General features: G+C 39.6%; 1 protein-coding gene across 3 annotated transcripts in view; it reads left to right on the top strand.

The window, feature by feature from the left end:
* The window catches only part of RRAGD (Ras related GTP binding D), a 49,322-nt gene extending 32,157 nt beyond the window's left edge, over positions 1-17,165 (top strand). For 2 of the 3 annotated variants that reach the window (XM_029595417.1, XM_029595419.1), the window contains exons 6-8: positions 904-951; positions 14,298-14,446; positions 16,289-17,165. In XM_029595417.1, the coding sequence (XP_029451277.1) occupies positions 904-951; positions 14,298-14,446; positions 16,289-16,440 (349 nt within the window). In that variant the 3' untranslated portion in view covers positions 16,441-17,165. The remainder of the gene's footprint in view (positions 1-903; positions 952-14,297; positions 14,447-16,288) is intronic. The other variant, XM_029595418.1, reaches the window with a different exon arrangement.
* The last annotated feature ends 242 nt before the right edge of the window (positions 17,166-17,407 follow it).

Raw genomic sequence — 17,407 nt, forward strand, 5'->3', positions numbered from 1 at the left:
TGGGGTAAGGCCTGGGGATCGGACCCAGGCCACCCAGTGATTTGGTTTCTATTGACATAGGGAGGGTAATTTCATAACTCTATGTGCTGCAATTTTACACACAGACTTTACCCCGAATTTTCAAGGCAAACATATCCGCATAAATTCACTTTGAAAATGTGCTTGCAAGTGCCCAAGATCACGCATGGATTAGCATGGTAAAGTTACGCCTCCTCTGAGGATGGACCTTCTGCCTGTTGATTTACATTGCGTACTTTTGAAAATCAAAAAGTGTATCCAACTCCCCCTCAGTTCTGGCCCCACCCCCAACCTGGAATACCTCTCTGCAGCTTGCATAAAATTACTCGCACAGCTGGCTTACATGCACAAAGCACAGGTCTATTTTACAACAGTCATTTACTCACAAATCTGGATTTTATACGCCTAAATGGTTAAGGAAAATTCAGCCCTGTGTGGGCACAGTCTGGCCTATATTGTGATGGGCATCTCCAGCTTCAACATTTTTTGATGGAGTATCATTATTTATTTTATTTAAAAATGCATATCCTGCACCATCCACAACTTTGGGTGGGTGACAGTACAAGGAAGTATATTGCAGATTGAGATCTATAAACTGCATAACCCCCAAACTAATGTGTTACCTGCATTCTGCGATTGAATTGAGGATTGTTACACATGACACTTGTCTGTAGAATTATTATTTAAAGTACCCATTGTTCCCTTGTCTGCATTTTCCTACTTGTGGAACTAACTGCCTTCCAACACTGTTATGTAGTAAATTGCATATATATGTTTACTAAGATCATGCAATTTTGGATATGTGGGTCTTTCGGTTCTATTTAGCTATATATGTATAAGTTTTAGGGATTTAGTAGTAATACTGTTCTTTTTTTTTATTATTAGACAAAAGATGCTATGTTCCTCAAAAGAAGTTACCCAGACACAGAAAAGGTATGTGGCTAATGAGTGTGACAAGCCCGGGGTGTTACGTTTGCAAACAGAATTCCAGTAATTTCAGTGTACTCTGCCTGCACCACTCCTCTTGAGTCTGGGTAAAAGCATAAGGTCTGCCTCGTTAATTCCCTTCCATGCTGCTGTCCTAGTAGGGTGCAGCAGATTTGTCTTCGCAGACCTGGAGTGGCCAATTCCATGTCCTGCACTCCAGTTTCAGCCTCTCCATTACGGATGTAGCTCCTTGCGAAAGAAAGTTGAATGCTCCTTTTTTTCCTATGTCGATGCCCAGAATTCGTTTGGAGTGCCAAACCAAGGCTGTGGAAGAAAATGGTGTGGTTCATCTTGGCACGTACAGATTAATAACAATACAGTGATGTTACAGAAAGCTGGATTTCAGTTTTTCAACAAGAGGTTGAGTGCCAGTACTTTCTGAAACTTTTAAAGCAACAACTGTTGTCATATTTTATTTTTCGACCTACATCTTTAACCTTTTGGATAAACAGCTCCTGATCAGATGCCTTTGCTTTCTTATCTCTTATCTATACAAGTGTGTCTCACACACACAACAGTGTCACGACATCGCAATGGTTAAAAAAAATAAAGAAGACACCTAAGTGTTTTGGTGCCTATGTCATGACTGTATGGGGATGTGAGCTGTTCTTTTAATGATTTGTAAAATGTTTATCTTACACTTTTATGGCTGTACGGTTATTTCTGTCTATCCCTCTGAATACAGAGAGAGAAACCCTAAAGTGCAGGAAGTACTCGGGGCTCATATAAAGACTTTGAATCTTTATTTTATTTATTTATTTATTTATTTATTTGCTTTTATATACCGATATTCACCCGAGGGTATCACATCGGTTTACATGATATTTAGTGAGGTAGCGTGATTACAGGTCATACTATCTTACAGAAGTATAGTTTTGTGAAGGATAGGATTATAATACAGTTTTGTGAAGGATAGGATTATAATACAGCAAAGTATAGTTTTGTGAAGGATAGGATTGTAATATTGTAATAAACATTGTAAAGGATAGGATTATAACATTGTAATAAGACGGCTTATTTTCAGGACAATAAAATAGATTGACATTTGATTTGACTATTAAGAGTACTCATTGTAGGATATACGCAGGGTAGGAGATCTGATTGGTATTGGTCGTTGGGGATGCCGTGAAGTTAACTGTTGGCTGGGTAGGCTTTTTGGAATAGCCATGTTTTTAGTGATTTCTTGAATATTTGTGATGAGGGTTCCATTCTGAGATTTGCTGGTAGTTTGTTCCATAGTGTGGATCCTGCTATTGAACTTGCTCGTTGACGAGTTGAGGTGCGTTGTGCCTGTTTGTTGGAGGGAATGGAAAGTAATCCGGAGTTGTTGGATCGTAGGTTTCTTTGGGAGGAGTATGGATGAAGAGTGTCCTTTAGCCAGTCTGTTTTTTCGTTGTAAAGGGATTTGTGCATTAGGGTAAGGGCTTTGTATTGAATTCTGTGGGTTATGGGGAGCCAGTGGAGGTCTTTTAGTGTGGGGGTGATGTGTGTGGAGCGCTTGCTGTTTGTGAGGGATCTTGCTGCCGCATTTTGGAGTAGTTGGAGTGGCTTGGGAGCCCAAGGAGGATGGAATTACAGTAGTCAAGTTTGGAGAAAATGAGGGCTTAGAGTACAGATTGGTAATCTTGACTGAGAAGTAGGGGTTTGATTTTTTTGAGGACTTGTAATTTGAAATAGCCTTCTTTTATTATAGTGTTGATGTAAGTTTTCAGGTTGAATTCAGAGTCTAAGGTGACGCCTAAGTTTCTTGTAGTTGTGATGAGATGGTTCGTGCTTTATGTAGCTGTGCAGTCTTGAATATTCCATGCTGGTGGTTTGTTAGAGATGTGTAAGATTCCTTGAAGGAATCAAAACAATTCCCCCTTTTGCACGGCATCCCTCAAGGTTCATCACTCTTCTCCACCCTTTTGGGCCTCCAATACTACATATATGCCGATGATGTCCAGATCCTCATCCCCATGAAAGAAAACATACAGAATACCCTGCTACAATGGAGCTCCATCCTAACCCAAATACAAAAACTCCTATCCCAAATAGCACTCACCCTCAATCACACAAAAACTGAAATCTTACACATCTCTAACAAACCACCAGCATGGAATATTCAAGACTGCACAGCCACATAAAGCACAAATCATCTTGTCACAACTACAAGAAACTTAGGAAGTTTAAGAACATATGAAGGGTACATGTGTTTAGAAGCAATGATGTGTTTCTAATTTCTTACCTTAAGGCTATCACCAGCTTGTTTCCATTTTGTGACAAATTGTTTGTTTCATGTGATACAGAGTTCTAAGGCTTCTAGACCTTGAAAAAAACCAAACTCTCTGCATCTTTGTAGTCTGTGATACAAAATTTGGGCCCACGTAAGACTTATCCAAAGATGGTGTCATGCATGCGATTCTGAGTCGGCTTGGATCCCTTCTTTATCTATGCATGGAATATTCCTGTTATAATCAGAAATATTTATTTATTCCACTTCATATTCTGCCATTTCCATATACTTGAAGGGGCTCCTTTTATGGAAACAAAGATGCAAAAAACCCCAGAAAAGAAACCAATATACCAATTGCAAATTGTTCAAATACTATAGAAAAAAAATCAGATTGGTATGTAGCGCCTCCTCAGGAAAAACAAAAGAACTGCCATCAAGGGAAGGGGGAAGAAACCCCACCCAGCTCAATTGAAGGGGGTCTGGATGGGAGCTGCGGGATGCTAGATAGAACCACTTCCCAGCCCAGAGTATCCACTAATCCCCAACCCCAAAATCACAGTCCCAAGGCAGGGAAAATACCACTTTTTAAAATCAATGAACAAAGAAAAGTAAAATGTTTAAATGTTATATATTTATATTAAAAGGTATAATACCCCATTAACTCTGACCAAAACAATATTAAAATAATCCTCGGAGGAAACCATTCAACCATATACCTTGTATCAAATTCACACTTGCCCAATACCCTATAACCACAGAATAGGTTAGCAATATGTCAAATCAATAAGATTACAATAATTCAAATGAACATTTAAACAATACTCCACTCCTGAAAAGCTCTTCCAAAGCTCAAACTGTTGTTCAAGTGGTAACCCCATCTCCTTACGCCTTCAGCAATGTAATAGTGTTTCTCCTTATAATGCTGAACATGTTATAAGGAGAAATCCTGAGTACCTGAAAATTGCAGCATACATCTATTTATTTATTTTTTTATTTATTTATTTGTCAGGTTTTGTGTACCGTCATTTAGAAAACATTCCATCACAACGATTTACAAGATAACAAATTAAAATAATAAAAGGAATAAAATAATCGCATATAAACAATAACAATAAATCATAAAAAATATTAAAACTTCTCATATAAAAGATGGAAAACCATAAAATAATCATAAATACAATAATAAAGAACCTGTATCACAATTCTCAAAGAAAATTTGTAATCCACAGCCACCATGAAATGAGGCTTATTAAAAGGATGGTATTCCTCCTTGTGACGTTGGAAACGTTCATTCCAGGTTTTAAATCGACAATCTGGATACCACTTGTTAATAGTTATATCTTTTCAATAAATTATGTCCTTGAAATACACCCAACGCTGCAGCATTGAGACATATACAGTACAATGCCTGCGACAGAGGACATTGTTCACCAAAACCTAAAAGAGAATACACAATGCTCACTTCTAATTAAAACACCAAGTGGCAAATTATTGCTAATATGTAATGTGCTTACTTATTACAAACCTCTGTCATCTTGTTCATGAAACATGGCAATGAAATCAGTCCGATGCAATACCATGCTCTGGCCGCAGCTCATGGCTGAATATGAACATAAGAACATAAGAAATTGCCATGCTGGGACAGACCAAGGGTCCATCAAGCCCAGCATCCTGTTTCCAACAGAGGCCAAAACCAGGCCACAAGAACCTGGCAATTACCCAAACAAACACTAAGAAGATCCCATGCTACTGATGCAATTAATAGCAGTGGCTATTCCCTAAGTATAATTGATTAATAGCCATTAATGGACTTCTCCTCCAAGAACTTATCCAAACCTTTTTTGAACCCAGCTACACTAACTGCATTTGGATGCGCGTTTTGGATGCATGTCCATAACTCCTGATGCAAAATGGTGGTAGCATGTCCAATAGAGTGTGTAGCTAATAGTGCTCATCACATGTAAATTCATGTTGATGAAGCAATTAGCTACTTCCCCCAATGTAAAAAACAAATGTGCGCCTGACGCGCACATTTTTACTCTCCAAAATTATCGCCTGCCCTGAAGCAGGCTTTAATTTTTGAAGTTCCAAAAAAGTGTATAGAAAAGCAGAAAATAAAAGCTTTTCTGTACTTCCTCCGACTTAATATTGTGGCGATATTAAGTCAGAGGAGGTGAAAAGGTAGAACTGTCAAAAAAAAAAAAAGTCTGCTGGCGGTCAGATTGGGAAAATGGATGGTGAATTAATGAGCATCCATTTTCCTAACCTTTGGCTGTGCAAGGATTAGGAAAACGGCTGCTCGTAAAATTGAGCATTCATTTTCCTAACCTGCTGACAGCCACCTCTTCTGAGCATCCGCTGCCGAGGAGGCGCTAGGGGCACACAATTTCCCCTAGTGCCTTTTTACTGTGGCAGCCCATTTGCATGTTGCATTGGGTGCCCTGGAGTTCAATCGGTGTGCATTAGGAGAAGGGGCACTCAATCATGAGCACCCATTTTCCGTGCACCGATATTGCATCGACCTGTTTATGTGACTTCTTATTTAAAGCTAGACCAACCAATTGAATTACACACTTCTTAATTCAAAGCATTTCCTTATATTTAATAAAAAGCTGACCATTCAACCTCTTTATTAAGGCCCATTTGAAAATATAGGACTGTTCCTTCTGTAAAAGGAACTTTGCAAAATCCCCTCCCCAACTTTTACATATTGGCTTAACTAATAATGCAAAAATCAGATCATCAGCCATATTGGCCCTTCTCTAGCCAATGTGAGATGAGATGGTCATCTTATTTCTTGCAATTAATGCAGCTAATATGTTCCTCTAGGTTATCTTCATCCTCTAGGTTATCTTCCCATTATAACACAACCCACATGGGCACCAAATCAAATAGATGACACAAGCTAATTCACAAGTAGCGAGAGACTCTAATCTAAATGGCTGGCAGTTAAGAAAAATGAATGTGTTGCTACTAAATTATCTGTGAAACTGATAAGCATAGAGGTAAGCTGCACAGAGCAGCAGATACTGGCATAAGCATAAACTACTGGGCAGATAGGGTGGATTATTTGGTCCTTTTCTGCCATCATTGCTATGTTTCTATGTTTTCTATGTGAGCAAACACTGCAGCGTCCTCAAGGAAAATGTCCATATCATGTACTATCTATTATTTGGTCATTGAATTGACCAAAAGTGGACCACATTATCCAGTCTCTAAGGTTCTTTGCTCAAGTAAGGGCAAAAGAAGGACAATGTTAGAAAATCGGGTGTAATCTTAAAATGTCCCAGTGGGACATTTCTAAGAGTCCAGGGATTAGGGTAATACACAAATCAATCTTGATTCTTCTCAAGTTGGCCGCAATTGAAGAAACAAATCATGTTTTGCCCATTGGCCTCTTTTCTTTGATTGCTGTCTAACCCTGCTTCATAAATCTCATCTTCATCTCAGAAGCCCTTAGCTTAAATTCATCTGTCACTGAGTACAATTTTCTTAACCTTAAAAATCGCCCAGTTGGTAAATTTTGGCGGAGCTTAACCAGATGACAACTCGTATAGTGCAATAAGGAGTTACCATATGTCATTCTTCAAAATATGGAAAAATGAAAACCCCTACCAATGTTACCTAATTGAAATAGCCAAAAATTTGACCTGGTCAGCACTATCATTATATGTAAATTACAGATTAATATCCTGAGCATTTAATCATGTAAAAAAAAAAAAATAACTCCTGTACTCACCTGGACCATAGCAAAATGATATTGTCCATGTATCATTTTCAAAGTTTAATATGACTCTTAGGCAATATTTGTAAAACCTGGGAGTCAAAAACATCTACATAAAGTTTAGCTATGTTGGAGGCCAATGAGACCCCCATTGCTGCACCTTTTATCTGATGGAAAAAAAAACCCCGTTTATTTAAAGAAAAATATTTCTCTTTCATAGCTATTACAATCAACTCACCAAAAAAAACTAGTAGGAACTCTGATCGAAACTGGTTTTGTCTCTAAAAAGTCTTTTGCAATTTCTATGATTCTATCTTTGGGAATGTTCATATAAAGAGAGGCTACATCTATGGTAACCATGATTACATCCGGAATCGGTTCAGTTATTTGCTCAAGAATAGAAATAATGTGTGCTGAATCTCTAATATATGAAGGCAGTTGAAAAATAAAATCCTGCAAAAGTGAGTAAGAGTTCCAGTAGGGAATCCCGAGATGACACAATGGGCCATTCTGGAGGCTTAAATAAACATTTGTGTATTTTTGGCAGAGCATAAAATGAAGGACAAATTGGAAAGTTCACCTTCAAAAAATCTCGTTCTTTGTTGGTGATCCACTTATGATCAAAAAGCCCCATCCACTACCCAATCAATCCTTACCTTAATTCATGCTGTGGGATCTTCAGTAAGAAGTATATAAAAGGATGTAACATAATCTACCATTGACTGGTTTTATGATAATATTGTCTCAATGGCTCTGCGTTCCCCCTTAGAGATATTCTGAAAGGGTTTATTGGTGCATACATTTTATCTATCTGTGCCAAATCCTTTTTTACCATTTCTAAAAAACTCAAGATAACCAGTTCAATTGGACCTGGTGGCACCTATGAAGAGGCTCTCTTTACAATCGAATCATCAGTAACCACTGGTTGATCAGCAAAAAACAGTTTTAGCTGTAGGACTCGAACAAATTTCTGTTAGGCCACTTGAAACTGAAAAATATCAAAATGATTAGTGGGTGAAAATGATAAACCTTTACTCAATACAGAAATTTGGTCATCATTCATTTGTTTTTTTATAATAAATTTATTACTGCTGTGTCCCTATATACTGGGACCTGGTTCTTGGTTCGTACACCACACCAGTAATGCAATTATATTCTTTAGCCAACTTTAAACCAATGGGAAAATAAAAACACACCAGAACATAAGCAAAATATTCTTACAACAATAAAACACTTGCTATGAAGAATAGCAATATGCAGAGAGAGAACAGGAAAAAATATCAGTGTACAACAGTCTATGCCAAACTGCTAACTCTCCTGATGACAATGGCCTGGGAGGTTGTCTAGCAAATATCCTTTTATGTGCCTGGCTCAAAAAATGAAGCAAAGTTCATAAAATCTCCTTTAGGTGTGGTACCATGTGTAGCTAGCTGGAACCTGGGGGCCCAGAATTTAATTGGCTTGATGATATTCAGTTTACCTTGCTCAGTATCAGTCCTACTGAATGTTTGGAGGTGCAATGTCCTAGTAAATCTCCACTCTGCATGTGTGTTGCAGTGAGTTCTGGTCTTTCCTTGTAGTGTAAAATCACAAAAGGAACACACAGTACATGGAGTAACTCACCACAGTGAGAATGTGACTCTTTCTGAACTCCTGGGATGAGTACTTTCTTCAGGCTTGATTTGCTTGCAGGCAAGAGGCCTCCTGCTTGGCTACTGCCAAGCATAATTTAGTTGGGGCTTGCCAATCTAGCCTTAAGAGTTTTCTCTCTCTTCCTCTCATGCGGTCTTAAAGCACTATTCCTAACCGAGGTGCCATGCTTCTGGGGACTGCGCCACAAGGACTGGTCTAGACCTCCTCCTCCCTTCTTCAGACTGGAACAGAGACTGCCCTGGGCTGCTCTGGACTGTTTTATTTTTTTGGTACCAAACTCACAGCCCTATATAGCCTCCTATCCCAGGCCTCTCATCAGTCCATGCTCTGACATCAGCTCCTGGGAGCCAGACTCAATCGGTTTGTCTTCTCTAAGCACAAAGGTCATGCGGAGACACTCTGGCTGCCTGCACAATCTCTATGACCCCCTGGCTCAGGAAATTGTGATCTCATTGGCTCGCAGCATGTCACATGAACAAGAGTTTGGAAATTTGGCGGTTTATAAATTATTATAAGTAAATAAATTAAACATGTTGCTGAGAGCCTCTGACCAGCCAAGAGGCTGCTCTCTATGCTCCCGAACCCAATGTACATTATTCCTTGTGTCATCTGAGTGCAGTGTCAGATGGCATTCAAAGTCTCATTGCCACAATCTAGTCCTCTGACTGCATAGTAACCACAGTCCAAAGGGAAACTGGTATAGTGCATTCAGAAAGCATTCAGACCCTTTCATTTTTTCCACATTTTGTTACATTATAGCTATATTCTAAAATGGATAATATGCATTTTTTGCCTCCTCAATCTATACATTACATCCCATAATGACAAAGCAAAATCAGGTTTGTAGAAATTTTGTGCAAATTAATTTAAAAAATAAACTTGAAATATCATATTTACATAAGTGTTTAGACCCTTTACTCAGCACTTTGAGGCATCTTTTGCAGCGATTACAGCCTCAAGTCTTCTTGCCACGAGTCTATCATGCCACACGTCTATCATGCCACACCTAGATTTAGGGATTTTCTTTCATTCTTCTTGCAGATCCTCTCAAGCTATGTTAGGTTGGATGAGGAATTGATTAACAGCTATTTTCAGGTCTCTCCAGAGATGTTTGATTGGGGTCAAGTCAGGCTCTGGCTGGCCCATGCAAGGACATTCACAGAATTGGGCTGAAGCCACTCCTGCGTTGTCTTGACTGTATGTTTAGGGTCGTTGTCCTGTTGGAAGGTGAATTGTCTCCCCAGTCTGAGGACCAGCGTGCTCTGGAGCAGGTGTTCATCAAGGATCTCTCTGTACTTTGCTCCCTTCAACCTTCCCTCGATCCTGACTAGTCTCCCAGTTCCTGCAACTGAAAAATATACCCACAGCATGATGCTGCCATCTCCTTGCTTCACTGTAAGTATAATATTTGCTAGGAGATGAGTGGCGCCTTGTTTTCTCCAGACATGATGCTTGGCATTCAGGCCAAAGAATTCAATCTTGGTTTCATTGGACCATGGAATCTTGTTTCACATGCTCTGAGAGTACTTTTAAGTGCCTTTTGGCAAACTCCTAGCAGGCTGTCATGTGCCTTTACTGAGGAATGACTTCCTTCTGGCCACTGTACCATAAAGATCTAATTGGTGGAGTGCTGCAGAGATGGTTGACCTTCTGGAAGGTTATCCCATCTCCTCAGCAGACCTCTGGAGCTCTGTCAGAGTGACCATCGGGATCTTGGTCACCTCCCTGACCAAGGCCATTTTCCCCCGATTGCTCATTTTGGACAAGGGGGCTAGCTCTAGGAAGAATCCTGGTGGTTCCAAACTTCTTCCATTTAAGAATGATGGAGGCTACTGTGTTCTTCGGGACCTTCAATGCTGCAGCAATTTTTTGTACCCTTCCCCAGATCAATGCCTCCACACAATCCTGTTTAGAAGATCTACAGACGATTCCTTCAACTTCATGGCTTTGATTTTGCTCTGACCTGCACTGTCAACTGTATGACCTTATATAGACAGATGTGTGCCTTTGCAAATAATGCCCAATCAATTGAATTTACCACAGGTGGACTCCATTCAAATTGGAGAAACATCTCAAGGATGATCAATGGAAACAGGATGCTTCTGAGCTCAATTCTGAGTGTCATAGCAAAGGGTCTGAATACTTATGTAAATGTGACATTTCAGGTTTTTTTTTAATTTGCACAAATTTCTGCAAACCTGATTTCATTTTGTCATTATGAGGTATTGTGTGTAGCTGAGGAGGGGAAAATGCATATTATCCATTGTAGAATAAGGCTGTAATGTAACAAAATATGGAAAAAGTGAAGGGGGTCTGAATATTTTTTAAATGCACCTTAAGTAACAATCCATGTCCTGACTCTTAGGCACATTTCCCTCCTTTGATTATCCTTCTGACTGAATGTGACCCTACCCCTGTCCAAACTCTGGAAAAGGGGCAAACTCATGGAAGGAAGGATGTAGGTTTGGAACCCCTTCACAGGTTTAGCATTAGGAAGTCATACTTGAGTTGTTCAATTGAATCATCACCATAAATTTGCTAGTTAAGTGTGAAACAGGACTTACAAATGCTAATCATCAACTCCCCCCCCCCCACCCCCAAATTTTTTTTTTTATAAAAAAAAATAATTAGTGTATTTAACAATGTGTCAAATGCTAGAAAAAGATCACTTGGCCCATTCGTATCATGCTACAAGGATATAGCCCAGCTACCAGCCATAGAAACTTGACCACTTGTAGGAAATCACTCCTTATCCAAGTCAGATTTTTTCTTTTTTTTTTTTTGTTCTCTACCATCCCAGATAGACGAGAATTAAGATCTCATACTTAATCCAATACCTAGCCCCCCATCTATGTTTTACCTATAAGCTATGCAACAATCTAAACAGCTACCAAAAACTAGCAAAACCGATGCCCAAACATCTAACCTGCTAGGTACCTATTGTCTTACTGGACAATACCTGGTCACCACCAATCTGTTGACCCTGATCTGGTTGATTTCTGGGTAGTTACATCTTGAAATTCCTTTCTTCATCTTTTGTTTTGTCCATATCATCTTCTTGTGTCTGCCCTAGAGACATTGAAGAGTGGGTTGATTGCACTATGGCAACCTCCTATCCCTGTTCCTATCAGTGTCATAGAATATGACTTCAGAAGGACCAACAGGCCCATCCAGCAGTCTACTCCACTTCACAGACCCTAACTGATCCCTGACATCACCTCCTTACCACTAGGCGTCCTCTGTGCTTACTCCATGCTTTCTTAAATTCAGTTTCTGTTTTTGTCCCCACCATCCCTACCGTGAATCCATTTCATGCATGACCATCTTTTCTGTGAAGAAATATTTTATCTTATCTGAACTTGTTTCAAGGTGGTATTCATTTCTTAGTAAAAGAATACAACAATGGGGAACTTCAATCAAATTGACTGAATCGTCCATAAAAACATAAGAAGTGCTGTGCTGGGTCAGAATCCAGCAACCTGTCTCCGGCAGTGGCCAATCCATAAAAGTAGATTCCGTTTCTTGCTGCTGTCTCTTTATGAGAAGTGATGGGTCTCTCTGAGCCAGCTGGATTATTTATGAACCTTTCTCCATGAACTTGTCTAAAACCTTTTTAAACCCAGCTATGCTAAGCGATTAAGAAATTTTAATAAAGAAAGAAAGTTGCCTTGACCATTTCCTCTGGCAACCAATTCCATTGCTTTATTGTGTGTTGAGTAAATACATTCTCCAATAGGTAAAGTAGTATCCCCTAGTCCTAGGGATATTTGAAATGGTAAATAAACATTTCCCTATTTACTTCACTCATGATTTTGGAGACCTCAGTCATATCCCCCTTCAATCGTTTCTTCTCCAAGCTGAAGAGCCCCAATGTGGTTAGCCTTTCTTCATAAGGGAACTGTTCCAACTCCTTATCCGTTTTTGTTGCCTTTCTCTCTACCTTACTCCACTATATCCTATTTGAGATGGGGAGACCGGAATTGCACTCAGTTCTCAAGGTGCAGCTGTTTTATTCTCCATTCCTTTCCAAATAATTCCTAGCATTCTGTTTGCTATATTGGCCATCACCACACACTGAGCTGGGTGGTTATTCCAAATGTGGAATCCATCATCGTGTATTTAAAATTAGGGTTATTTTTCCCTATGTGCATTGCTTTGCATTTGTCCACATGAAATTTCATCTGCCATTTAGATGCCCAGTTCTCCTGTCTCTGAAGGTTCTCCTGTAGTTCTTCACAATCTGCCTGTGTTTTAATTACCGTGAATAATTTTTATGCCTTCAGCATCAGGTTTTAATAGGTTTTATGCATTGGCTGTGGGGATTGGATTTTGTCTTTTGTGTAGAAATTGAACTGTGATAACATTATCTGACCTACAATGGGAGACAGTAATTAATGTATAGAAAGATTATTGAGAGGTGATGATTACTGTTTGAGGTCCCCATTAATTGAATTGCAGGTTTACAGGATGAGCAGCTCTACAATGCCCGTCCTGTAAGCCTGCAGAAATCTGAGCCTCCCTCCTAGTCACTGGAACCCCACTAGTGAGTTTCTTCTGAAGTCACCGTTAACAGGTTCCCCCTGACTAATTCCCCCATCTCATAATCTTGAACCTGTGTGCAAGTTAACCCTCCCTGCCACTGCCTGAATTGTATAACCCCCCCGCTAATTCTGTCTGTATTTGATCTGTTTGCTATACATGCTACTCCCAAGTACAGTTATTGATTTGTTCACTGTATGCTGTAACCTTTATTCTTTCTATTGTGCTTGTCACACGCTTTGAACTCTCACGGTAGAAGAACGTGACGATAAATATATGATGATAACAATATATGGATTTTAGTTTTAGATTTAATTACTCGCCTTTTCCAAATCCAAGCTCAAGGCAAGTTACAATTGAGGAACTTTAGTTATTTCCCTGCCCAAGAGGACTTTGCACATTTAGGGCCTGATTTTAAAAAGCATTTACTTGAGTAAGTGGGCTTTTGAAAATTGCTACAATACATGCCATTGAATTGTCCATAGGATAATCTCGGCTTTTGAAAATTGCTGTGATAGTATACTACATTTATGCGCATAACTCCTTTGAAAATTCCCCCCTGTAGTTGTACTCGAGACAATGGAGTGTGAAGCGACTTTGCCCAAGGGCACGAGGAGAATTGTGGGAGAAGCAGGATTCAAATCCTGGTTTCCTGGTTCTCAGCTTGCTGCTCTACCCACTAGGCTACTCCTCCACTCCATATGACATTTTGAACAGGGTTCCAAATCTACCTTTTTTTCTGTTATGCAAAACAAAGTTACCTTTTATTGATCGACAAAAGATGATCCGTAGATGGGTGCTGGACCTGAGTTTTCAAGACAATGTAATGTCCCTCCTTCGGCTGTCACCTTTGAGATCCTCAGCTTTGGATAATTATGTCGACCCAATAATATCACAACCTGCAAAGAATTATGTTCTATTATATTACACAAACAGAAACTGCATAAGCCAAAAACCAAAATGTATGGCAATCCAAACCACTGGATTAGACTGGGAGTTGGATCTTAACAAACCATTCATGTGGGAAGTAGAGGGGTAATCTTGTGGCAACTTATTATGATCACAAGATGGTAGATTTCACAAACAGCATTCTGTTTATGTAAGAACTTCTGCTGTTAATTTTAGATGTATTTATTTTTTCCCTATTTTCCCTCTACATAGGCTCAAAGGAGAAGGAGCTGGAACCCCATATGATAAAGAATCCATGGCAATCATAAAACTGAATAACACAACGGTTCTTTATCTAAAGGAAGTGACAAAATTCCTTGCTCTTGTTTGTTTTGTCAGGGAAGAAAGCTTTGAGAGAAAAGGTAAGGTGTCAAAAGATTTACAACTACTCATTTTGTATAAGGCTGAAATGTGCATGTGTGTTGTCCACTGTTTAAGCTCATGCTATTAATATGTATTTACCTAAAGTAGGCAGTCATTCTGAACATAAGAACATAAGAATTTCCATGCTGATTCAGACCAAGGTCCATCGGACCCAGCATCCTGTCTCCAACAGTGGCCAATCCAGGTTGCAAGTACCTGGCAGATCCCATAAAGTAGATCTAATCCTGTTACTCACTCCCAGGGATAGCAATAGTTATGGACTTTTCCTCCAGGAACTCATCCAAACTTCTTTTAATCCCCTATACGCTAGTCGCCTTGATCACATCCTTTGGCAACAGAATCCACAGCTTGATTGTGCGTTGAGTGAAAAAGTCCTCTCTACAATCTGTTTTGAATCTGCTGGTTGTCAGTTTCATTAAGTGTCCCCTTGTTTTAGTGTTATTTGAAAGGGCAAATATCCATCCTTTATTTACCTGTTCCAGCTGAAATCATGATTTTATAAACTTCTATCATGTCCCTCTCTCCGCTGTCTCTTTTCCAGGCTGAAGAGCCCTAGCCTGCATAGCCTCTCATCGTAGAAGAACCTTTAACATTTTCATCACCCTTCCGTGCACTTTTTCTAGTTCTGCTCTGTCTTTCTGTTTTATTCTTCATCCCTTTTCAGATCATTCCTAACATTCTATTTGCTTTTTGACTGCACCCTGAGCAGAGGATTTCAATTTATTGTCCACAAGGTCTCCAAGGTCCATTTCCTGGGTAGTGACTGCCAGTACAGATCCCAGCTTTGTTTAACCGCAGTTGGGATAATTTTTCCCTATGTGCATCACTTTGCCCTTTTCCACATTAAATTGCATCTGCCATTCAGTTCCCAGTCTCCTTGTCTGCCCTGGTCCTTCTGCAGTTCCTTGCAATCCACTGCTTTTTTTTTTTATTATTATTTTTTTTTAACTATTTTGAATAATTTTGTGTCTGCAAATTTTTGTAAACTTTTGTATTTATCAATTTCAACATGGAGTAGCCTAGTGGTTAGAGCAGTGGGCTATGACCCAGGAGACCAGCGTTTGAGTCCTGCTGTCGCTCCTTGTGACCTTGGGCAAGTCACTTTACCTTCCATTGCCTCAGGTACAAACTTAGGCCTGGATTCAGCATTCACCAGGCGATAATTGCTGAGCACTAAATGTGCATCCTGGACTCACATATTTTTTTTTTTTTTGCATCTGGAGTGAATGCTAATAGCCTCAATCACATGTATAACCCGTGTCTGACTGCGGGTTATACAGTGCGCTCGGCTGAGCGCACCGTATTGCATCGGCCCCAAAGATTGCTGTATAGATTGGTAAGTGGATAAATCGATCACCAGAACTGAAGGATCAGACCTTGACACTCACCCTCATGCGTTCTGGCCATCTCCTGTTCAATTTTGGTCTCTATGCAGCCCTGATTTTATCAGCTACGGTTACTTGTCATTCATTTTTAAATGAGTCTGTGAAGATGTCTAATGTCTATCTAATTTGAGATAATTCCAGATTCTTATTACCTGGAATATGTGAGATGCTGCTTTTGAATTTAAATTACATTTATGCCCTCTGGGACAAACTCACTTGCTAAAATATAGTTAGTTGCCTTAGAAATGATTCTACATTAAAAGATAAAAGAAACTGATATCATAAATATGCGCAAATCTCACTGAGCAAATTAGGCAGACAACTATTTTTAAAATGTAAATATTTCAGTATGCCATGGCTGGGGAAAAAATAAACGGCTAGAGGTTAGTTAATGTCTGTCTTGGTTCTTTTTTTTTTTTTTTTCTATTTCCCTAGGTCTAATAGACTACAATTTTCATTGTTTTCGCAAGGCCATCCATGAAGTGTTTGAAGTGAGAATGAAGGCACTGAGGACCCGGAAAGAACAGAGCAATATGAGAAGGAATAAAAGAGCAGCCCCCAACGGCACACCCAGAGTCCCGCTGTAGTTGGGATGTCCAGGGCGGTGGCTTGATGCCCTGACCCCGACTGTAACTTCTGCACTGACTGGCACGGAAGAGATGGCATTGGATATACACGAAGCCATTACAAGCACTAGCACTGCGTTACACAGACTCTGCATAGATTTTCATATACAGTGAGCACAAAGGAACGTATAAACATGGTGGTGATTATACGGTGTAGAAATATTCTTTACACAAACACTTAATCTGTTTTTCTGCAGAACGCATGGGAGGAAACCCAGCTCCTGCAGTACTACCACATTTGCACCTTTTAACGTTTTTTTTTTCCCCTGCATACTGATTAGATCTGCTAAGTGTTTTCTCTTATTTTTGTTGTGTTTTTCATGCATGGTGTCACGTAACTTCTGAACTGATAATTTAAATGCTGCTAGCTGACTGAATAGAGAGCAACCTAGAGCCTCCAATCAAATGTGTTCATTGGCAACCAATCAGAACCTAGTATTCAAATGAAATTAGAATACCCGGGTTAATTGAATCGCACATTTAGGCGCTGCTGTGTGACAGTAGGCGTGGCCTCTGCAAACCCTACTGAGTGCTCCTTTTGTTGAGCAGATAGATTCTGCAACCAGTGGTGGTCTACTATTGCTATACCATTTGTGCCCAATCTTTTTCATAGATTTTATTCTCAACAGATTGTAAAATATATTCTCTAAAAATAACTTTGTGATAAATTAATGTTTTATAGCGACTTTGTTGCAGTGGTGTTTTGTTTTTATTTATTTATTTTTTAGTGATGATTGCTTGGGTCCATGGGTCGTGTTCTGACAGGATGTTATCCCCTAGTGCTTGAACAACAGAGTGTGGGGTCTGGGTGCCTCAGGGGAATGGTCACAGCCTTACAGAACCTTTCACCTCCTAGGTTGTCAGGTTCCAAGGCTGGATCAAGTGGCCCATGTGAAATGAGTTGGTGGTCTCAGTCCAGTTTCAGCTC

The sequence above is a fragment of the Rhinatrema bivittatum genome, chromosome 3, assembly GCF_901001135.1.
Source record: "Rhinatrema bivittatum chromosome 3, aRhiBiv1.1, whole genome shotgun sequence".
NCBI lineage: Eukaryota > Metazoa > Chordata > Amphibia > Gymnophiona > Rhinatrematidae > Rhinatrema > Rhinatrema bivittatum.